This window comes from Aulostomus chinensis, chromosome 13, assembly GCF_037954235.1.
Source record: "Aulostomus chinensis isolate RoL2024-O1b breed Wild chromosome 13, RoL_Achi_v1.0, whole genome shotgun sequence".
In the NCBI taxonomy this organism is placed as follows: Eukaryota; Metazoa; Chordata; class Actinopteri; order Syngnathiformes; family Aulostomidae; genus Aulostomus; species Aulostomus chinensis.
Genome location: NC_141332.1, coordinates 23689366 through 23712354, shown reverse-complemented (window position 1 = coordinate 23712354; position 22989 = coordinate 23689366). Strand labels below are relative to the sequence as shown.

Below are 22989 nucleotides of genomic sequence, written 5' to 3'. Positions count from 1 at the left end.
CAAAAAAAAGGATTTGGGAAGAGGGGGAGTTCACTGTGGCATAGTGATAATTTAGCACCATCTAGTGATGTAATGCGGTATTAAATATTTAGTTATTTTTATTTAGTTGACTTGATTCAAGACGTGGTCACTAATATCAAGCAGTAGCACAGCATAGGCTAGTTATCAGTTATAAGAATGGTTCTAATATATAAGAGTGTAAGAATATGAGCTGATGTTCCAAATGAGACTGAACAACAGGCGCACAGCGTTCCCAGCAGAATACTGAGGATTATATTTCAGCAAAAAGATGAAAACTTTATATATTTGAGTCATTTCTGCCCTACTGTCCTTCATGAGGTGACACGAGATAGACTGAGGTATAATGAAGAAGATGTGGTCCGTTAACAGAAGCACCCCCTGTTTTTTTACAGGCTTACTAGGCCACAAGCCTGGTTCTCATGACAACCAGTGTTTGCATGACAACCACACACGACCCCACAGACAGAGCAGACCGCCCTGCTCACGTTATGACCCAGTGGGGCCAGTTACATTGGCTGTATCTATCCTGCAAGTGATCTAAACATAACAGTCGCAAGGGCGGAAATGATGCAAAACGATGGAGCAGCTGCAGGATGGCCACAGAGTGGACGGAGGATGATTTTTACTGGTAGGAAGCATTTTTACTTGGGCTGCATGATGAATTGGATCATATTTGCAATGTCAGCTTTTGCAAAAAAAGAAGCAGAAAAAGACAAAAGAGGAAGAAAAGAAAACAGTACTAAACAAATGTTGCAGTGGTTTTACTTTTGGAAAAAGCTTTTTTTTTTTATTGCCATTCACCGAAGCACTGCACAAGAGTTAGTTTTTGTATATTTTATGCTAATTTAAAATTTGTGAGGTGAGGAATACACATCTCAAATTCCTATTATTTATTAGAGCAATTTTTGTTTGCATTTTTCTTGACATCCAAGCAATTGGGCAATATTGTAACTAATGAATGCAACCTGACTTTTCACCCAAATCCTGCTGCACTAACATTTAGAGGAAGGAAGCTCCAAATGTGTTCATTCTGAAGCAAGTTCACTCAAGGGAATATCACTCAAACAGGTCTTGGTTTATCGTTCTTTTAGAAACGAATTCCTCATTTGCTCTCATTGTGTCCTTCATACAGTTCTAACATGTTACATTGCTGCTCTAAAATGTTGTCTGACCTGAATCTGTCCACAGGTCTTGTCATCACCACAAAGGAGAGATGAATATTGGTGGGAAATAAAAGTACTGTCAGACTCATGTCGAGCATTTTTCCTGTGACGATGCAACTGAACCAAATTCTGTTCAACATCTCTGTGTGATTTCCAAAAAAAATAACTAAAACATACAATGGCACGTCTCCCAAATCTGCACTGTAATTCCAAGCGGGTTTTCAACTTTCAAATGGAAGAAGACAAAATTAATTTGCTGTACAAACTAAAGAGCGTCTGATTTTCCGGTGTGCCGTGGACGAAAGATATTCCCTAGCCATTTAATGTTCAAAGAAAATGGATTGACATCTGATTGCTGGATGACAACCAACAAGATTAGTCAAATGAATCATCTGACCATAAATGCTTTTTAAGCTTTGCACAAACAGTGGATTTCTCCTCAGCCTTTGCCGACAGTTTGATTTAAAGATTACGCGACAATATTCTTCTTTTTTTTTCTTTGTATCTGTGTCTTCCTTCTCACACATGTCCTATAATTCTAAAAAGGCCCAGATGGAATCGGCGACTACTGTCCAAGGTTGAATCATTTCCCCTGGTACATCGGCGTGGGCGCCGCCTCACCTGAGGCCACGGGTGACCTCAGTTACTTGTGGCGGGCTGCACCACAGGCCCCTCCACCCATGCTGAAGCAGAACTATGTGGGAGAGGTCGGCTGGGGCTGGCAGTACAACCAGCTGTTGAACAGTGAGACGCTGCTCAGCAATATGCAAATTAAGGTACAGCTAACATCCGCCGTATGCAAATGAGTGCGAGGAAGCAGCCATGTTTCAGTTAAAGTGCCACGAGATTACTGTGAGCTTCCTCACCCTCCATGTTCAAACAATCCCTCAAAATACACCTCTTCGGAACTGCCTACCATCCCTCACACGAGCCCACTTCCCCTTCACACGTGGGATCAGGAATGTGGAGTTTTCAGGACACACAAAGTTAAAGATGCTGTTTAAACGACAGAAAACGGCATAAATCAACCTGATTTCCATTTCTGACAGAAAACAGAGTTACGAGTCGCGCTGGAGGACAGAGTGACTCAGAAGTTCCAACAGTAAGAGAACATTTTAGTTTCCTGTTCTGGATATGTTGAACAAGTGGGGAACCTTTCATATTAAGGTCTGATTAGGTGTTACTTAATAGGTAATAAGGCCCCTAAAAGGCCTTGTAAGATGCCTATTGTACATTAATAAGATTAAACTAAAACTTACTTTTCTAAGCTTTTTTTTTGTTGCTTTATTCAGATTAATACAACAAAATACAAAATATAATACAAATTATTTTTGAGATAAATCAGTCAACTATACACAGCTAGCGAAACTTTTTTATTTCCTCCATCAGAATTAACTCACACAACAATATATACAACAATAAATACAAATGCCAAATTTGATCTTGCTAAAGGTTTGACAAGGACATATTTGATATTCTTTGTCAAACAATAAATGTTTTCATGATGCTATTATAAAAAGTGTTTTTCACACTTAAATATTAATATATTAATAAAGAACCTTAATACAAAGTGTTCCCAGTGTGGGTAGAGTCATATTACATGTGTGTGGTGCTGCGTCAAATGGAATGGCACACATCTCAGGTTTGCAGTGCTGAGTGACCGCATTGTGGGCTCCCCATCCATTATGCAACACTTCCCCTCCTGCAGGAACACACAGCGCCCAGAGCTGCAGATAAGAAATCGCCCAGACCGACGTGGACTCAAGGCCAAGTCGCTTCACGGACAAATAATTCAGACCCAAGTGAGCTCGCTGGACAATTCATCACCTGCTTTATCAGGAGGAGAAACACAGCATCTGAAATCAACTGCTACAAGTCAACCTTAGAGCCACATTTTCTTCCTATAATGATACAATACCCATAAACCCATAGTTACTGAAGTCACATTTCAAGAAAGTTACACAGCAACATCAAATGAATCTTTCTCTGTTTCGCTTTATATTTCACAATGTTACAAGTAGGTTCATAAAAGCTCAATGGGCGAAAAAAACCTGAAAATCCACAAAAGGCTGTGTTGTGTTACTGAATCACACGTGAACAGCTGGAGGCTCCTACCGTTGTTAAACTTGATTCCAACAGAGGGCGCTATCCACATTTCGCTATAACTGAAGGCCTCCACTTGATTCCTGCTCATTCCAGGGAAAGGCTGATAACTTCGAGTTGGGATGAATCCCTCACAACAGAGACAAGTTCACCCTGAATGTGGCAAATTCAGTTACAATATCAGCTCAAAGGCAGAATGTCTGACAGGCTGAGAGAGTATCGCAGTGCTCTACCCGCACGCCATCTTTACACAGGGCATGCTAACGACGCTAAACTACTGCACCTTTGTGTAAATTGTCTGTCCAACTGTCATAAATCAGTAAAACATAAACACATAATAATAACACATAATAATAATTCCTTAAGAAAGATATAGTCACAAAAACATAAAGTATGGCTCCTGATTTTCGATGACGTGGTCAGCATCGGTAGCAGTACAACAGGTTGTATCGTGCTTTTATCAAACAGCAGCAACTGTTGTGGATTAGATGCTACAGCCTCTGTGCCCCGACCGAATAGCTCAAAGAAATACTATATTTTTACAAAATCAAAACACCAGATGACAGATTATATTTTGGCTGGGAGTTGTGTAACAGATGAGAAATCTTCCTGCCACAGATCACTAAAGCTGTTTGGAGGATTGAGGTTCGCTAAAACATTGTTAAGACCCGTTAAGTTGTTTTCTTCTTGTATTTGTCCCCGTTTCTACTTTAATTTTCTTTTGTAACTTTTTGGAAAACAAAACTCTTTAGACGAGGATCCTTTTCCACATTGTCTCAACAAACTTGAATCAACCATCCAACAGCAGTTTCAGGAAATTTTACAGTTTTTCCTACTGTTCCAATGTCCAAAACTAATAATCGGACTCAGGATGAACTGTTTTCATGTATTTGGTGTCGTCTGTATTCAATTTATTGACTATCAATGGGAATAAATGACATAATAATGATAATATAGGGTGGCGCGTTGGTGCAGTGTTTAGCACTGTGGCCACTCAGCAAGAAGGTTCCGGGTTTTAGCCCCGGCTCCAGCACGGGGTCTTTCTGTGTGGAGTCTCCATGTTCTCCCTGCGCCTGCGTGGGTTCTCTCTGGTACCCTGGCTTCCTCCCACAGTCCAAAGACATGCAAATGGGGATGAGGTTAATTGATTACTCGAATAAGCATCCATAAACTAAACGATAAGGAATGTAAGGAGGGAAAGAGGGTGCCCTGTTCCATGCTCCAGAGTGTATTCCAGACAAGTCCAAAACAAATGGCTGAGGTGGGCTGGCTCTGTTGTGGAGAGGCTGGGTCGAACCTACTTGAGTCTAATGCAGCGTAATGAGGCTTTTTGAGGAGCAATGACGAGTGTCTGAAGACAGGGATGATGTGGGCACCGGATCTATCACAGCTCCTCTCCCAGGGGTTATTAGACCGTGAGATGGACAAGCAAGTCCTCTAGAATGGTACCTACCGCTGAGAGTATATTCATTACCTCATCTGCCCATCTGACCTGAGCTGGATTGGGTTCAGAGATGAGAGAACAGATCCTTCTCATGTGTTCCCGCCATTGTCCCCAAGTGGCTTCTCATTCATTTCCTTACAGAAAGAAAGTGACAGATGACTCAAGTCAGTGTTCTCCCACTGAATTACTCGAACCAATTACTCTCATGACGCAAACTTTCCAGCAGTGCAGTCACATTTTTATACATTCTGGACCTTTTCAAGTTCACATAAAGTTTCTCCCTCCTGTTATACTTATTGTACCCTAAAATAAATTACTTTTACTTTTACACATCTTTGATGATGTCCAAGAGGCAAAAAGTGTTGATTCATTCTCTCAAAGTACTGTTATATAGCTGGAGTTCATTTCCCAGAGAGAAGATTCTCTCTCAAAATCACAATAACCATGGACATATTGTTCTTACAGACAGGGATTCTACATGAGGAGCAGCTCGTAATCCATCCCCAGGGCTATTATTGCAGTCTCATCATCCGGTGTAGATAACTGGACAGATCGTTTACCACGAGTGAAACCAACAATGATCCACACAAGACAATTTATACTCTGTGGTCAGGAATGATTTATTTCTGCCCATTTCAAGTGAAATTATATAATATGTCAACAGTACAAAAGGAAAAGATTAGGGGATGAAAAAAAACCTGCAATCTAATCTCATCTCTTGTGGAGACCACATTCTTATCCTGTTATTGATCCAAGGGTAGCACCTCTCATCACCTGCGGGTTGGCAGCTATGTATAGGCATTATATAGCTTTTGTTTTTCCACATTAAAAGAATTGCACAGGGGGAAAAAAATTGTTTTGAATGAGGCCTCTATTGAGATTAACTCCCCACACCGAGGCTAAGGTTTAAAGAATTTCCAAAATATTCCTTTGTAAAGCAAAACAATCTATGAGTTTACATGACATTTTTACACATTGATAGGAATTATACACTATATGTAAATATAGATATTATAATAAGCTAAATTCTTATGATTATATTAATTTGTCCAATGTAATACACTTTGCCTTATTGTTTGCACCATATATGGGGGTCTGTACAGGGATATTTCAAAAATGTAATCAAAAGTCAAGTCAAGGTAAAACAGGTGGTGCTATTAGTGGATGTGGGGAGATTTCAGGAAATAAATTAATGGCATTAAAGTTACTTCATTGACTATCAGGACGAAACAGGAGATACTTGATCTCTGGTTTACAATTATCTGTAGAGAAACTGTCTTTGAATTTCTCACAAGAAAGTCACTGAGGTTATTCGCCTGAAACTGGGAAATATTCAAATATTAGGAGGAAGTGCTGTCGTATTTAGAATTATTGTTTCATATATTTTCTCAGTTTTAAGATTTGATATTAAAAATTGGTGGTTACTTGATCTTGAGACAATGCCTCTCGCTTCTGAAATGTTCTTGCAGTCAGACGACAGGATCTTTTGAGCCCTAAATTTAGTGTTACAGACAGGAAACTCTTGACATTTGTGTATCTTTTCGTGTGACACTAAACTTGGTCCTCGTCACTAATCTACATGACGTATGCATTAGGAAATAAAGACAAGATAACGTAAAAGTTTGTGATTATAACTCACTGCGTGGTTGCTGGTCGTTATGACAGCACGACGAAGATGATGCTTTTATTTTGGTTTGTCGGACCGGAAGTTGTCATTTCCAGTGGAATCCGCCTCAGTCACCGGCCGGGTGGTGTATCTCGTAGCTCGCTTAAATAAGTGTCTTACATCGTCTTGTCCTTAAAATGTCTCACCCAACACCGTCCGACAAGCCTTCAAACTCTGAGAACCCTCGTGTTTTCTTTGATGTAGACATTGACGGAGCGAGAGGTCAGACTTATTTTTGAATTTTGAGAGCAGCTAGCTAACATCTGTGAGGGCAGGTTACCCGCTAGCTTTGTTAGCCAGCCTAGAACATTCGAGCGACTTCATGAAACTCATTCATTCACCAGCAAACTGCAATGTTAGATTGATACGAAAATACTTGAAATTGAAATCACTTTTCTTGCTAATGCTCTGTGTTGGCCTGTTAACCGAGGCTCGTAAATATGAGTCCACGAGCGCGTGAGGTCGTCAGTGACGGGACCCACGTGTGGTTTTGTGTAGGAAGACGTTGCAGCGACTCAACTGCAGTCTTTTGTTCAGGGTCCAGTGACACGGATTGACTGTTGATCACATTCATCTGTTACTTTGTGCATTAAAGCCTTGTGACTATCTGCAGCCCACCTTGTACAGACGGCATCGTGGTCATCTACTGTGGTTTAGCAAGGCCTCTTTATGTCTGTCCTGTTCAACTTGACACAATCTCATTTTTGCTTAAAGGAAGCAATTATCCCTAGAATTAGCATGTTTCTTATCGCTCTACATTTTTTTAACCGTTCTGTTTATCATTCTTTATTGTTGATACGCCTTGTAAATAATCCGGGATGAGCAGTTGTTGTTTTTTTCCTAGCGAGTCAGAATCTGTGACTGAACCCCGCAATAATCTGTACCCACAGCCGGCCGAATAGTCCTGGAGCTGTTCGCTGATATCACCCCCAAGACTGCTGAGAACTTCCGGGCCCTGTGCACCGGAGAGAAAGGCACTGGCAAATCAACCGGGAAACCTCTCCACTTCAAAGGATGCCCTTTCCACAGAAGTAGGAAGCGTTCACGGTTGCCTGCAATGGGACATTTTAGTTTTGAGATAGTCCTTTAAGGATAGTCACCTAAATTCCTGTTGGAAAAGACGAAACTGAAAGCAGTGACATTCAGTCTGCAGCTCCTTCTTCCTGCCAGTAAACTATTTAAATGCTAAATCCCAAATCCTCTGTTTGTAAAATTTAAAAACCTGCATGAAGAGAATGTGAATAATATAAGCAACTAATCATGGCTGACTTAAAGAGAGAGGAGGTGAGGATTACTTGTGGACAAACCAAGACCCTGAACTGGATTTAATTTTTAACACTTCCCAACTATCTGTTGTGCTAAGCTAACTAGCAGAGGAGAGAAGAGTGTCTATCTACTTGTTTGGCCTTGGAGAGAAAAGAAGATAATATAGTAAAGTTCTTGACGGTTCAAGAGTAGGGAGCCTGAAGCAATACTACTATTCAGTAAAGTCTGTCTGGGGAAGTAATCTGTCTGCTGTAAATTTGTTTGTCACAGTTATCAAAAAGTTCATGATCCAGGGAGGCGACTTCTCCAACCACAATGGCACCGGGGGGGAGAGCATTTACGGAGAGAAGTTTGAGGATGAAAACTTCCACTACAAGGTAGACTACATTACAGCGACAGCACTCATATCTGGTTGCTGCATCACAGCCAGAACATTGTTTGTTGTGTCATCAATCACATTAGTTATTGATCGTCATCCACACGAAGGAGATCAAGGCACCAGAAAATCATAGGTTTTTGGTTAAAATAACATCCAAGATGTATTGAACATCCTCAGGGTTCATTTTGTTCTCTCTACCTGGAAGAGCACGCTGTGACCACATCTTCAAGTCTCTTTCCCAGGACTTTCTCTTGATTTTGAATTATAGTGAAAGGATCAAACCTCTCTTTCTCACTTCCTTTTCACACTGTACTGATTCATCCCCTTCTCTCCTGTGTAGCATGACCGAGTGGGTCTGCTGAGCATGGCCAATGCCGGGCCCGACACCAACGGCTCACAGTTCTTCATCACCACTGTTCCCACGCCGCATTTAGACGGCAAACACGTGGTCTTTGGTCAAGTGCTGAAGGGGATGGGGGTTATAAAAATGCTGGAGGCCATTGACACTAATGATGACGCCCCCGTTAAGGTAAACACCTTGAGCTGTTGCACGTAACAACATAAATTCCATCTCACAAATACAAAGTGTACATTGACAGTGTTAGTTTCTATAAGAATAATATCAAGAATGAAGGTGTTTTATATCAGTTTCTATACATGCTTATAAAGAATGAAGGTGTTTTATATCTGATGGTCTCCCTGCTCCTATCTGCTGCCGCAGCCTTGTGTTATAGCAGACTGTGGCGAGCACAAGGACGGGGATAGCTGGGGTTCTGCAACAAACGATGGAACAGGGGACTCCCACCCAGACTTCCCAGAGGACTCAGACATTGACTTTAAAGATGTAAGTATCAAGTGTTGATCAGAGGGGAATGTTGGCTGATGACATCATGCAAGGAGGAGTGAATCAAGGGCGTTTGGTCTTCTCTGGTTTGATGACAATGACCTGGGTGATGGAGAATTGACGGCATCAGCTATCAAGCTCTGCATCATGCAGCATCAGAGATCAACATGAGTTTCATGACCAACACCCAGGAGTTGTGCTGCCCAACTAATGCTGGTAGAGAGGAACCCACATCCTACTGGATTATATTCTATACATTATAAATCTTGCATTTTGTCGCTTTTGATTTGACCTCAGAAGCTCCTTTCATTGATTCAACTTGTTCTTGTTCACAAGTTTTCAGAACAAATTCACTCTCCATCCCTCATCTTGGGTCCCCGACAGTCTGCCCTGCCTCCTCCCGTTATCTTCAGCAGATCAAATGGAAGCATTTCTTGCCATTCATTCATGCTATGAATACATGTTCTTGCTTCCAGGTTGATAAAGTTCTCTCTGTTGCTGAAGATATTAAGAACATTGGAAACAACCTTTTTAAGGGTCAAGACTGGAAAACTGCTGCCAGCAAGTACAGCAAAGCCCTCAGGTACGTTCACCATCAGTCTGTGGTGTATTCCCACCACCGACTTCGATATGTCAATAGTGTCAAAGTTATGAGATCTTACCTGTGTTTGCAAGTGAATCTGTCATTGTTTTGATATGTTACTCACCTGCAGGGAATTTATAAATTACTATTATTGATTTAACAGCACATTTTTCATATAAATGGATGACTACTCTTGAATTCAGTTTAGGAATGAATAACACTTTGACACTCACAGGCTCGACGACCTTGACTCAACATGAACATTTGTTTGGAGCTCTGCTAGGTAGTGAATGAATAACAGCCGAGGCCTGCTTTTCCCCGTGTGCAGGTATCTGGAGGTGAGTGGAGATGAGCTGGAGGAGGAGGTGCAGCAGAAGCTGGAGCCCACTGCTCTCAGCTGCTACCTCAACACGGCAGCGTGCAAGCTGAAGATGCAGCTGTGGCAGGACGCTCTGGAGAGCTGCGACGAGGTCACAACAACTCACACTAAAGATATCTTTGTGGATTTACAGCTTCTCTTTACTTGCGGCCCAGAACTAAATTGAATACCCGGTATATTTATATTGCTTTCTGCTCCCTTAATTGCCTCCCACGGGGATAAATAAAGTTTTCTTAATCTTTTACAGGCTCTAGAGCTCGACCAAGGCAACACGAAGGCCCTCTTCCGGAGGGCCCAGGCCTTGCAGGGTCTGAAAGAATACGTCCAAGCCATGGTAACATTCAGAGTTGCCTCACGGTCTTGAATTAACTGTTGAGAAAACATTAACTTGCATGTTTAATGTTTGAAAAACAGCTAAGAAGTAACTATCAACTAATTTCATGTGTGCACGTGTTATTTATTTTTTGAAAAAGCCAGGTGAATTTATACATGTTGAGGAATTTAAGCAAAGCAGAGATCTGTTTGATGTATGACATCATTTCCTACTCTCGCTCTTCCAGGCGGATCTAAAGAAAGCTCAGGGAATCGCTCCAGAGGACAAAGGTGGGTCTTTGTCTTCAGACTCCACTCAATCATTTGTTGCTGTGCAGAGAAAGCCACAGTCTGTAAGCCTGTGGTTCGTCTCGAGATGAGTTTGTTTCGTCATTATTTCTCCTGTGGATGTTTAGGCGAGCCATTTGAAGTCAGTGTGTCAAAGCTGTAGATGGTAGGGTTGAGTTCTAAATCTGGACGGCTTATCTGCCTTCTTAAAGTGTCGCTCAGCTCTTTGATGTTTGACAGCTGGCTAGAAGATAAGAGCTATCAGTTGACTTCATACTCTTCACAAGGCAGTGAGATTTAAATTAAAAATGAGCAATTAGGGGCCAAAACAATGGTGATGTTTGGCAATAATCCAACATTAACCTGATGAGGTTCATCGTTGAAGGAAGCAATAATCAGATCAGGACGTGTGGAGCATTCACGTTTTAGTTACATCCTTGGTGTGTGTTGGAGATGCATTTGTATGTATTAATCACAATGAAATCCTACCAGTGGTAGGTTACAAACTGGGTTGTAAACAGTCTTTTGCATTATTGGCAAGAAAGCACTGAAAATGTATCAGTCCCATCATGCTACAGGGGGTAAACACTGTAAACATCAAAATACTCTGATTCAGGGTAAACTCAACACTTGGATTGTTGTCCATGTTAGCATGGTCAGTGTACGATCCTAAAATAATTGAGGTGAACTCTTATCCTGAACGAGATCATGAACTCCTGAAGTGCTCAAATCCCTGATTGTTTATCTCTTGGCAGCTATTGGCAATGAGATGAAGAGAGTCCAGCTGAAAATCCAGGAGGAGAAGGAGAAAGAGAAGAAAATCTATGCCAAAATGTTTGCGTGAACGTTTCACCCTTAGATGCCCTGAATTTTTAATGTCACCTATCAATATTTTAAGTCACCCACTAAGGAAGCTACGTTAATGGAGTCTGTAACAAGGTGAACATGTTGAGTCTTTCATGTTTTACAGCAGCGCATTTCTCGGTTTTGGTATTTTTTATTTATACAAGGGAATAACTGTTGTACGCTTTGGCTCGTCGTCACTGTAATCAACCGGTTTAGTGTCAACAACACTTCTCGCTGTTTGTTGTAGGGGTTTGAGGCAGTTCAGCACAGTTGTCCGTGTGGCATCAGTTCATATTTGGCGTTTTGATACAGTGTTGATGAAGACGTTTGTTCTTTTTTCCAATAAGGTTAGTAAAGTGAAGGCTAACTGCCAAGTGTTCTTTATTAATTACTGTGACATTATGTACAATACTGTGCAGAACAAAGGCTTTCGTTAATGCTGAAATAAACCCTAAATTGAAAACAGCCTATTTGTTTGTTCAATTACATGTCTTGAAGAAATATATTAAAAAAAATGATGGTTGGAGAAGAAGTTAACTGAAAAACAAAGGCCACCAGCTATATTCAATGCCCGTTTATGCATATTCGGCAGTTACGAAAGTACTAAAAAGAAATCCTGCACATGGTTTCTGTTTTTATATGGTCCTGTACCACATGGTCCATGACTCTTGTAGACCTGTAACATTTTATCACTGAATAATTTAAGAATAAAATTCACCTGTGAGAGATGCCAGACTCATTTCTGAAAACGTACATTTATAGACTTTTCTTTGTTGTCGTACTCAGACTTAGGCACATAAACTTCACTATGTCATCCTGCTTTACAGTCGTCGTTCAAGACAATGGGGGGAAAAAAAAACCCAACAACACAACATTCACATCCCATTGTAAGCTGGTCCGCCGCCACCTTCAGGTACAACCCAGTTGATGTTCTGACTCGGGTCCTTAATGTCACAGGTCTTACAGTGGACGCAGTTCTGAGCGTTTATCTGCAATCGCATCCCGTCTCCCGTTTCCAAGGGAACGTACTCGTAAACACCTGGGAAGGATGGCAGGGAGAGGACACTGAGATGTGCATATGTCAGACTGGGGTTCTGATCAGATGTTTATTCGGTAAACTGTTCACTCCACAAATACTTCATCCATTGATCTTGTAGAATATATCTAGCGTTGGTATTGCAACTGGTACAGCTTGTCTTCCATTTTATGAAACTATGTTTGTGTCAAGAGTCTTAAACAGTTCATGAAACGAGCCACTGAATGTATCACACACTCACACATTTTACCAGTACATTTCCTGGTTAACTTTAACATGTTGCGATGCGTTGCGGAACTTTTTTGGCCAGTAATTATTGTGAAAATCCATAAAAACTGAACATCTGTCATGAATTGTTTTTTTCAAAAGATAAATCCACATACAACTTTTACAGGGAAGAAAAAAAAGTTCCTCAAACAAGAACCTTGTTGCCAAAAAGGGCATCCTCGTGAATCTGAGATTATCGGAGGAAAGGATTCCAACGTAGGTCCGTCTAGGGCCTCCACGCACATTGAGAGATCTGACACGGGACATTCTCATCATTTCTAACTGGATTCGGAGACATCTGCCAATATGAAAGGGCCCCCCCCCCCCCCCCCAAATAATTGCAAGTATTGTTTTTACTGGCATTATGTTCAAGCATTGAACACGAGGCTGTGCTTAACCACAAAATACTTCTGATGAAAAAAACAACAACACACAAATACATTTTAAATGTACTGTACACCTTTGTGGATGAGATAACGCCGGAGTCGTAATCTAAGATGACATTATTTTCAAATGAAAGTAACGAGTATTCCTTTTTGCTTTTGCCCATAAAAAATTAACACTTTTTTTCTTGCAGCCAGTTTTATGACTAGAAAGTGGGGTTTTCTTTTTAGAAATGTTTAATTCATGCCATATTCTGAGCGGGCATATTTAGACTGACGGGTCAGTCATGACTTCGGCCACAGATGAAAGCAGCTGCAGACAGACTCTGTGTTGCTGTTGGAGCCTGACAATTAAACAGCCCAGAAAGCTATAGTCATTTCAACATGGAAGGAGAGGACCTACACGCTGTGAAATGTGTCGATTCATACCATACTCAGCTGATAATAAATTCTTAATGTTAAATGAGCTTTCTAACCCCAGTATGTAGAGACTTTCTACAGCTACTGAGGGGCAGAATCCAATCTCCTCTGCTCTTTGTCCCAGCTTGTCTCTGGAAGCCACAAAGAGCATTACTGTCTCACTGCGTTTAGCAACTTAGTCTCGAGCCACTGACCACATACACCATTATGTCTGGAAGTTTCCAGAGGCTTCAAAAGAAGCCAGTGTCAAGGGAGAAGATTGAGGTTGGCTTTTTAATCACAACCTGTGCACTGGTAAACACAGTAAACACCCAGAGACTGCTGAGTCCGGCCGACTCAACAAACACACCCACATGCCTGGAACGCCATCAAAGAGGCCTTTTGTCATGAAATAGTTGTGCAGGTAAAGAGTAACACTGCAATGTCGACTGAAAAACACACACAAATGACTGCTTTGTAATTTTCTATGGGTTATTACCATCTACTGTAGTCAAGCTACGTTACATTGCAAATACAAATATTTGTATTTGCATTTTCTAACGCTAGTTTAAGTTGTTGTTTTGTTTTTTTTTTCATCTTTGATTTGGGAAATTATCAACTCAGAATTGCAGCTAACTTGTGAACATGTTTCTAGATGAACAAGCAAGCAGACGACTCGTGAATCTATTTGTTGATGAAAAATTTCCTTTGGAAATTCCCTCTTACACAGGGCTGCACGAGGCACTGATGGAGTCGCTGCAGCAGGTACAAATAAAGAAATGTCATTTACAATTCACCTGCAGCACTGGCGTGAAGCTCTAAATCCAACAGCCAGAGAAAAGACCTGCTGCAGCCTGAGATTGTGTGGGTGTGTTGTTCGGGGGAGCTAATGTGGTACCTGCGGGGCAGAAGCGTTGCTCAGGACCATCATACACGGCTAAATTCCTGGCAACTGGAACGCTGTCATCTTTCAGGGTCAGATGTGCTGGCTGGTCCCCCTCGTGGTTGGTGCCGCTCAGGGCCACAGAGGAGAGCAGGTCAAAGCTTATCTTACCGTCAGGCTTGGGATACTCGATTGGTGTACATTCTTTTGCTGGTTTAAGCTGGTTTGAATCCAGGCCTGTGACAGAGTGAGCACAGTCTGTTACCAAATGTTGATTTTCTCTGCTGAGATAAGGTGACTTCATACCTCAGCTAAAGAGAGACCACGATTATGCGATAACTGAATCTGGAACAGCGCACAGTCTGCACTGCTATCTGGACATGTAATATTCGTTATCCAAAACTTCTCCAAGGACAACTACAAATCCAATTGTTTTTTCTTTTTAAAGATGGGCAGAAAATTACATGCTTCAACTTCAAACTGCTGTTTTTTCCCCTCAAATCCCTGCCTCCTCATTCAAGCAGGAGCTTCATTATCATACCACAGGTGTTTTCCACAGCAGAAATGAAGTATGAGGGACGTGCCAGTGCCAGTCAGATATAAATAAGGGACCCTTTCAAGTGCTGTTCAGTTTGATCTGAATCAAAGTTGTATGTGGCCAACCAGGTTAACTGAAGTAACTTCAAGTTATGTAATGTAAATATTGGAATCACAATACTCTGCTGTTGCATCACTGTTGTCCGTGACAGTATGGCCAACAGCCATGGTTTTCTCTTATACACATGAGTAGCAAGTACAACCATCTGTCACTCCTTTACAAATGTTGCTTCAGTTAACACAGGACAGTGTGAGCACCTCAACAGAAAGACACTTGGCAATGTCAACATTTGTGATTCCCAACTATGTTCACATCTAAATGGTTGCTGAAGAAGTAACAAAATTCATCTTGAACGATTGACGCGCCTTCTTTCTAACTGTTTAACTCAGAAATTCCCCCCTCCCGACGGATCAGCCCAAAGCCAGATACTTGCCACAGTGTTTGAGTGTCCATGGCTCCTTTCCTCTTAAGATCCAGTAGAAAATCCCAGTGTAGACCATGCCGCCGTACAGGCCAAAGTAATTGTGGAAGGATGGCCTGATGTTTCTCACCGAGTGCAGCTCTTTCCACACCCATGACTTCTTCAAGGCCTCAGCATACTCAGGTACGTGTAGTCCTGGGGATCCATATTTGTTAAGATAAATACAGTTGACCCTGAAGTACTGAAACTGATTTACCGACTGTCAACAAAGTTTTAGGAATGTGGGAGAAACTATTGTTGGCGGTTGTTCTTTTTGTGTACTTCCATCTACACCTAAAGATAAAAGTGTGTCCTGTCCTGTTTAATCCCACCTTTCTCAATAGCTTTTTTCACGGGTATTTTCATAGACTCCGTTTTCTGCATTAGTGTTCCAGCAGTTTAAGCAGGAAATGCTGCCTCTGGACCTTTATGTGTCATCTGGCTGCTTTGAAAACTCATATCAAAAAGAGCTTATTACCCGACCTTTCGGTGCGAACAAATGTTGCCACCTGACATTTTTCCCTGATGGAAACTAAAGTGGTAGGACTGTTTGTGATTACATGGGTTCGAAGTTAAAATATGACTTTGTCTACACCCTACTCTATACGGTTGCATGATTAGACAGAGTGAGCTGTAATGAGATATGACCCATCGTGCAGTGACTGACATCAGCATTATTAATGGGTCTCCCATACCTGCCGTCTCTGAATGCGGGCTCTCTTCTGTGACTTTCGGGAAAATGGCTTCAGCAGCCAGCATGCCACTCTTCATAGCCGTGTGGGTGCCTTTGATCTTTGGGACGTTCATGAAACCGGGGCTGCAGCCGATAAGCAGGCCTCCAGGGAAAGTCAGCTCTGGGACGGACTGCAGAGACAGAGGCGGGGGTTCATCGGAGTCCATTTTGAACTCCTGCTCCAACAAGCTCAAACTCTAAGTTGACGTCTGATGAGCAGATACTAACATACCTGGAAGCCTCCTTCATTCAGGGCTCTGGCCCCATAAGCAATCCTGTGGCCTCCCTCCAATGTAGGAGCGACAAAGGGATGATGCTTCCAGCGCTGGAACTCTCTGAAGGGGCTCAAGTACGGGTTGGAGTAGTCCAGACCAACCTGAGTTTGAGTGAGTTTAATAATGGTCAAGATTAATAATTCAGTTTCAGGCATTTTACACTATTACAGCTTAACTTGTAGACAAATACAAGATGGAAACAAGGAAGATGGGATGTTCTGCAGGAAAGAATTCAACATTGTTTCTCTTCATCTTCTAGATTTATTGTTTTAAATTAGATGAGGCCTTTGTCAATCAATCTACACAAGCCTGACCATGTCAAGACCTATAACAGAAATAAGCTTTCAAACTCCTGGTTTTGACGAAAAAAAATTTCAGTCCATCATCCTTAGATTCTCTTGAGTTTGTTCCAAGGTCATCTACAGCTAATTCAAACCAAATGACATGGCACTAGTCCCTGCTTTTGTCACTTTCAGGCTGGATTACTGCAACTCCCTCCTATCAGGCTGCACCAGTAGGTCCCTAAAGACTCTCCAGCTGGTCCAGAACACAGCTGCCCGCGTGTTGACGAGAACTAGTAGAAGAGACCATGTCTGTCTTGTACTGGCTTCTCTGCATGGCTCCCTGTCAAATTCAGAATAGAATTCAAAATTCTCCTTCTTACATACAAAGTCCTCAACAATCAGGCTCCTTCATACCTGACAGAGCTCATAGTCCCTTCTTACCCAGCTAGAACCCTTCGCTCCCATGATCCAAGGTTACTTGTGGTTCCTAGAGTTTCTAAAAGTAGAATGGGAGTCAGAGCCTTCAGGTATCAGGCTGCCCTCCTGTGGAACCGTCTCCTAGTTTCAGTCCAGGATGCAGACCCCCTCTCTATGTGTAAGCAGACTTAGGACCTTCCTTTTTGATAGAGCTTATAGTTAGGGCTGCTTAGGCTGGCCCTTAGATATGCTCGAATCACCGAATCGTGATATGACCGCCTTGTGATATCTGCTGTTTAACAACTTATTACTCAGTTTTTCTAACTTCTTGTCAACTCCTGAGCTGCCTAGCCAACACCTTTTTGAATTACAGGCTTGAATGGATGTTAACAAAGTCTCTCATTTTACCGTCCTTTCTTCCTCCAAGCTGTTTTTATGTGAACAGCACACAATAATATTAACGTGCCCTGACTTGATAACTCATTCAGAGGCTCAAAAAGAAACTAACCAAGGTTGTTTACCGCCTGCATGAAATCCAACTGAAATATACTAGATTTCAATGTCATATGTGTACAAAACCACCCACCACAAATCCCAAGGCCACCAGTGGCTCTCCCTCATTCAGATGATACAGGAAGGAGCCACCGTATGTGTTCCTGTCCAGGGGCCAGCCCACGGAATGCTCCACTCTGCCCGGCCTCCACTTTTTCTCATCAATCGTCCACACCTTGAAAAAAGGAGGGAACAAATGTCATCAACAAGAGCAGGATGTCTGCATTCTCATTCATTCTATGTTTGGCATTGACGTGAAATGTCAATGTACTCATATCTTTTGAGGAAATGGATTTAGTTTGGTGGAAGTGTGAGAGTGCATGTGAGCTACCTCCTTCAGGCCGATGGCATAGGTCTGGGGTTCGCAGTTCTCACGCAGGTTGAATTGCTTGTAAAGCTGCTTGGCCAAATGTCCGTGACAGCCCTCTCCAAATAGTGTGACTTTAGCATGGAGCTCCATTCCTCTCTCAAAAACATCCTGAAGCGACGGCAACATGACACAGATGTAGTGATTTATGAGAAACAGAATAAGAAGCTAAGTGGGAGAGGAGTATTACAATAACAATAACAATAATTACAGAAATCCTTGGAGCATTTTGCACCATGTCAGGCATAGTCCATACAAAGCATTATCATTAGAGTACATGACAATTTAAAGAGTAATCCTCCAGATGTCATAGTAAAAGGTAAACGGACTCAATTGTACAGCGCCTTTCTATCTTAGCGGTGCTCAAGGCACTTTACAGTGTCATCTCATTCACTCACACTGAGAGTGAAGCCTGCCATGCAAGGTGGCAACCTACTCATCAGGAGCAATAAGGGGTTCAGTATCTTGCTCAAGGACACTTTAACACGATGACCCGTGGAAGTGAGGATCGAACCAGCAACCCTTTGGTTGCTAGACGGCCACTCTACCTCTGAGCCATGCCGCCCACAGCAGAACATATACAATAAAGGTCAGTTCCTTGACCTGCCACAGTACTTGGTTCATGGCTCTTCATATGAATAGTAGTCACAGTGATTTCATGTGCGTATCATACAAATACAGAGCTTATTTCAACTTTCCATTGCTAGGATGCAGAGGCATTACGGTTTAAGAGCTTTCAGACATTAAATGTGTACTGTACCTTTGGTGAGCCATCCTTGGCGATGCCGACATCGTTAGTGGCTATTCCTTTCACACTTCCATCTTCATGTAACAAAACCTTTATCAATCAAAAAGAAATACCGCTGATAGTTAAACGAAGCAGAGAGGGCTGCAGGAGGAGTAAGTGATGCTAAAGGAGAAATACTAAACTCATCAGATAATAAGACAGAATTATGGGCTGTGAAAAAAACAATTGTAACTTCATGTCCTTCTTTAAGGGTTCATCTAACTTAGTGCAAGCATCAATGTAACTTTTACATGATATCTTTATTATAACAACTGAATCAGAATACAAAACCTAAAAATATCCCAAAACAATGTTACGCAGAAATCATCCCAGCAGCCTTTGGGGTCTTCTGACAGATCATTTGAGTGTATTCAAACTGTCCGATAGTACTGCACATCTCAGACATTTGATGGGCGTCTCACCTCAGCTGCAGCATAACCAGGGTACAGCTCCACTCCGAGCTCCTCAGCCTGCTCCCCGAGCCAGCGCACAAAGTTACCCAGCCTCACGATGTAGTTACCATGGTTATTCATGGGCAGACCTGGTAAGGTGAAGTCATGAAAATGACATTTTCAGGACCCAATTTAAAAAAAAAAAAAAAAAAAAAACACAAGCAAGCCCGACCGTAACATTTCAAAATAGACAGTTCATTTTTCAATCCCCACATGGAGCACAGACCCTCAGGAGTATTAACAGAAGTACGAAACATTCACGGACGTTGGAGAATAAAACCAGAAAACCCTGGATGACAACAGAACTTGTTTTTGTTGATAAGTCTGTATATATATATCCTCTCGACACTCCCACCTGTTCTGACCCGCTTGCGTCGCTCAGGTAAATATCAGCTAGTCATGATTACAGATGCCCCCCTGATTTCTGACAAAAACCATGAATACACAACTACAATATAGCCCTCCTCTCTGTGGAGGAGTAGCTGTTATCAAAGTCGGACTAATACAGCGAAGGAGCATGAGACCCTTTTCAATCAAATAGATTAAAAGAGGCTCCTACCTGGCAGCATTGGGACTGGAATTCTATGTTTCTTTGTTAAAATGCTGAAGACGTCTTCAGTCACTGGGGTGTTCAGAGGTGCCTGGGAAAAGAGAGCATGTAAGGTTAATTTTTTTGCTGTTATTTTACTTTTTTAATTCACGAATCAAAATTTCCGTTGTAAAGATTGTTTTACTCCGCCTAAACGTCCTCAGTGAGCAGATGCATATTCAAAGAAACACATGCTGTAGATGGATGCAAACGCTGATGAAGAAATTATAGCGTAACACGCTGTAGAGTAAGATTTCCAACTTCATACGCAGTATTACTTAGCAATGAGGAGGTACAATGCACGTATAGAACTCGATGTTACCATCTTGGATGCCAACCTCAAAGCGCTCGCCAGGTCAGGTGATGCAAACATTTACAGATACAGCCCCCTTATTCAGCCTTTTTGTTTCCACTGCAGTGAGGACTGAACAGCTGATGTAATAATTATGCAATGGCTTTATTTGTGGCGTAACCTCTCAGAACAACCAAAGCAACAATCAAGAGCGAACAGAAGAGCAGCAAAGTGGAACATTAACTGCAACATAGCAACCACGTGTTCCCTTTCGTGTAGATAAAAGTTGTTAAGTTGCTATGGCGACAAACAGTCGACTGATCTGAACTCTCTAAAAAGGAGATGCTGAGGACTCACCCCTCGTTCCTTCCAGTCAGGAAAGAGGTCGTTAAGGGCGCTGGGTTCCAGGCAGGCTCCTGAGAGGGTGTGCGCTCCGATCTGGGAGGCCTTCTCCACCAGGCACACGCGCAGCTCCTTCTCATGTTCATTCGCCAACTGCTTCAGACGAATTGCTGCTGACAGACCGGCAGGCCCCCCTCCGACGATGACCACATCAGCCTCATCTGCAAACCTTTCCATTTCCACCCCTGAGAAAGGACCGAGGTTGAAGAATAAACCGTTGGGGACAGATAAATGACACATAAAAGAGAAGTGCACGACAGTCTGCTTAGATTCCCGACATTTTAAGGAAGATAAGTTGACCCCCTGTGGAAAACCCGGCAAAGTCTTTTATCAAAGGAAGAAGGATTCTGTTCAAAGCAGAGACCCCCCCCCCGCCAAGCCCACTAACTGATTGTGATTATTCTTTCTTCTCACAAACTGAATGTCACAGTTGAATTAAATAAGCATATGATAAAAAGCAATACTTTCTGTGCTCCTTTTTCAAAACGAAACTTTAATAATGTTGTTAAAACTTAACAAATTAAAGAGATACATGAAAAAGAACTCTAACTTTGGATTCTGAGACTACTGTGGGACAGGAGGGACTAATTCTTTCTTAGGATATTCCCGAATTTGATGGATTGATGGTGGTGTTTAAGACTGCCGTCTAATGCTGGACCAGAATCTCCTGGCTATTTATAGACCTGTAACTGCAAGGGTCCGAGTATATGATTCATATCATATCTTTGGACTTTGAGCAGAGGCTGAATAAGCTTTCAGTTTTTAGAGAAGTTTTAAGAAACACGACATAAATGATAGTATTACCTTCCCATCTTGGATCTTTATCTCGAGGGTGGATGGTGTAGTGTGTTGTTATTTGAGGTGTTGACACTGAAGAGCATGGTCGACTGTGTAGTGTTGTGTACACCTGAGGGTGTGTGTGCTCTCTGGGAGCCTTCTTCAGCGCCCTGATACACCTGTGGGCTGTAAAAGATAACAAACCCAGTCAAAACCAGCTTGAGGACACATGAAACCCAGCTGGCCAGTTTCAGCTGAACCCCATTCCCAAATAATACAATAAATATTCAAAAAAAAAAACCATAACAAATATACAATAAAGATATAAAAAGAAACATTTAAATTGAGCAGGTGACAGTGGAAACATTTCTGTAAACGTCGAGCCTCTCAAACACAGGGTACGGTGGCCTGTGTAGAATAAAAGCTATGAACATCTGCCATATCGCACTGCACCATAATAGCTAGCAGAGCCGCTAAAGCTAAACTCATAACTCTAAGCTGCAACTAACATATTTATTATACAGCAAAAAGCCTTGAGCAACTTTGGCAACTAGTACAAGTGCGTAACAACAGTATTACATAGTTGAAAAGACGTGAATCTGGCATATGATTCAAGTGGAGGACACTGTTCAAGTAACCTAGATATTATTTCAACTTTGCCCTACATTTTAGCTTCATGCTAATGCTAACTCCAAAATTAGCATTGGTGGAATTTGTGCGAGCAAGGTTGAACACAAACGACCTCCCAGTCTTTTGTTACAGACTGCTAAATACATTCAAAATCTGACAACACTGTTGCTTGCGTGAGTTTCAATCCCGCACAGCGAAAAGTCGCAGCATGTTAGCCGTTTAGCAGACGCAGCGTTACCTGTACTACAGTATCTGCTAGCTGGAAACATTCTGTGTCAGCTAGTGCAAGCACACAAGCTGACAGTGAGGTTTGTCTTCTTTAGAGTCCGCCAAAGCGGCAATGCCCTCGGTTTGTTCCCGGCGGAGCTTGCACAACTCTCAGAGAAGCCTTACAAAATACGTCTCATAACACGGACGTTGGAGGACGTCAAAAAGCTGCGCCCGGATTCCCTGGCAGGAAACGGTGGTAACTGCGCAAGTGTAGATCAACACACTTCCATTCATGACGCTGACCTTCGGCCCGTTTTGGAACAGATGGTTTTCAAGTCAGGTGTTTTGATGAAGGAGTCAATCCAGGACATTGTCCTCCCACCTTTGTTTATTTAGAGAGTTCCCAGATATAATCTGACATTCAGCCTGAATGACGTCTCTGAAACGACTTCCTCCGAGTATTTACTGATATTTGGAAATGTTTGTAAATGAATCAACCATGATGCTGATGGTGAGCGCATCTCTGGCTTAATCTTTGTTTTAAATCCTTATCGTTACCCATCCTTTCAGATTTAATTATAGGTGGCTTAAAAAGCATGTATTAGTGATTCTTGTTTTGAAGAAAATCTCATTTCAAGGAATCATTTTTGCTTGCCAAGTTTTACCAAGATGTTGCAAAGTCTATTTGACTAATTTCTATTCATTCGTCAAATAATAATAATAATAATAATAATAATAATTATATATGTGTGTGTGTGTGTGTGTGTATAATGAGACAATCTTATTATAAATCCGAGCTTTTGCACTGTTAACCAAGCAAAGCCAGTCGACGTACTCGCTGTCTGAATGCATGCAAATCAGCAGTTAAATCACTGTTTCTATGTATGACTCCGTGTCTTACT

The 22989-nt window shown here is 41.9% G+C and overlaps 3 protein-coding genes across 3 annotated transcripts; 2 read left to right on the top strand and 1 right to left on the bottom strand.

Moving 5' to 3' along the window:
- Window positions 1–585: 585 nt before the first annotated feature.
- spmip2 (sperm microtubule inner protein 2) lies at window positions 586–2290 on the top strand. The gene is made up of 3 exons (XM_086222476.1): window positions 586–649; window positions 1731–1960; window positions 2234–2290. The coding sequence occupies exons 1-3, from the start codon at window positions 586–588 to the stop codon at window positions 2288–2290; spliced, it is 351 nt and encodes a 116-aa protein (XP_086078602.1).
- A 4141-nt stretch (window positions 2291–6431) lies between these two features.
- Window positions 6432–12020, top strand: ppid (peptidylprolyl isomerase D). The gene is made up of 10 exons (XM_086222200.1): window positions 6432–6619; window positions 7288–7428; window positions 7934–8040; window positions 8383–8571; window positions 8764–8886; window positions 9363–9469; window positions 9798–9939; window positions 10096–10182; window positions 10409–10451; window positions 11204–12020. Exons 1-10 carry the CDS (start codon window positions 6535–6537, stop codon window positions 11290–11292), a joined length of 1113 nt encoding a protein of 370 aa, XP_086078326.1. The 5' UTR covers window positions 6432–6534; the 3' UTR covers window positions 11293–12020.
- etfdh (electron transfer flavoprotein dehydrogenase) lies at window positions 11652–22330 on the bottom strand. Its single transcript, XM_086222199.1, has 13 exons — window positions 22116–22330; window positions 21275–21433; window positions 20426–20655; window positions 19747–19828; window positions 19158–19276; window positions 18709–18786; window positions 17913–18059; window positions 17616–17756; window positions 16286–16429; window positions 16016–16184; window positions 15294–15476; window positions 14278–14499; window positions 11652–12333 (listed from the first exon to the last, which is right to left on the bottom strand). Exons 1-13 carry the CDS (start codon window positions 22144–22146, stop codon window positions 12170–12172), a joined length of 1869 nt encoding a protein of 622 aa, XP_086078325.1. The 5' UTR covers window positions 22147–22330; the 3' UTR covers window positions 11652–12169.
- Window positions 22331–22989: the final 659 nt, after the last annotated feature.

Coding starts and splice junctions, on each gene's coding strand:
- spmip2 (XM_086222476.1), top strand. CDS start 586: ATGATGCAAAACGATGGAGCAGCTGCAGGATGGCCACAGAGTGGACGG. Junction 650..1,730: donor ACGGAGGATGATTTTTACTG/GTAGGAAGCATT, acceptor AATTCTAAAAAG/GCCCAGATGGAATCGGCGAC. Junction 1,961..2,233: donor TCAGCAATATGCAAATTAAG/GTACAGCTAACA, acceptor CATTTCTGACAG/AAAACAGAGTTACGAGTCGC.
- etfdh (XM_086222199.1), bottom strand. CDS start 22,146: ATGTTTCCAGCTAGCAGATACTGTAGTACAG. Junction 17,757..17,912: donor ATGCCATCGGCCTGAAGGAG/GTAGCTCACATG, acceptor CCTTTTTTCAAG/GTGTGGACGATTGATGAGAA. Junction 14,500..15,293: donor ATGGACACTCAAACACTGTG/GCAAGTATCTGG, acceptor ACTCTGTCACAG/GCCTGGATTCAAACCAGCTT.
- ppid (XM_086222200.1), top strand. CDS start 6,535: ATGTCTCACCCAACACCGTCCGACAAGCCTTCAAACTCTGAGAACCCT. Junction 8,887..9,362: donor CAGACATTGACTTTAAAGAT/GTAAGTATCAAG, acceptor TCTTGCTTCCAG/GTTGATAAAGTTCTCTCTGT. Junction 9,470..9,797: donor AAGTACAGCAAAGCCCTCAG/GTACGTTCACCA, acceptor CCCCGTGTGCAG/GTATCTGGAGGTGAGTGGAG.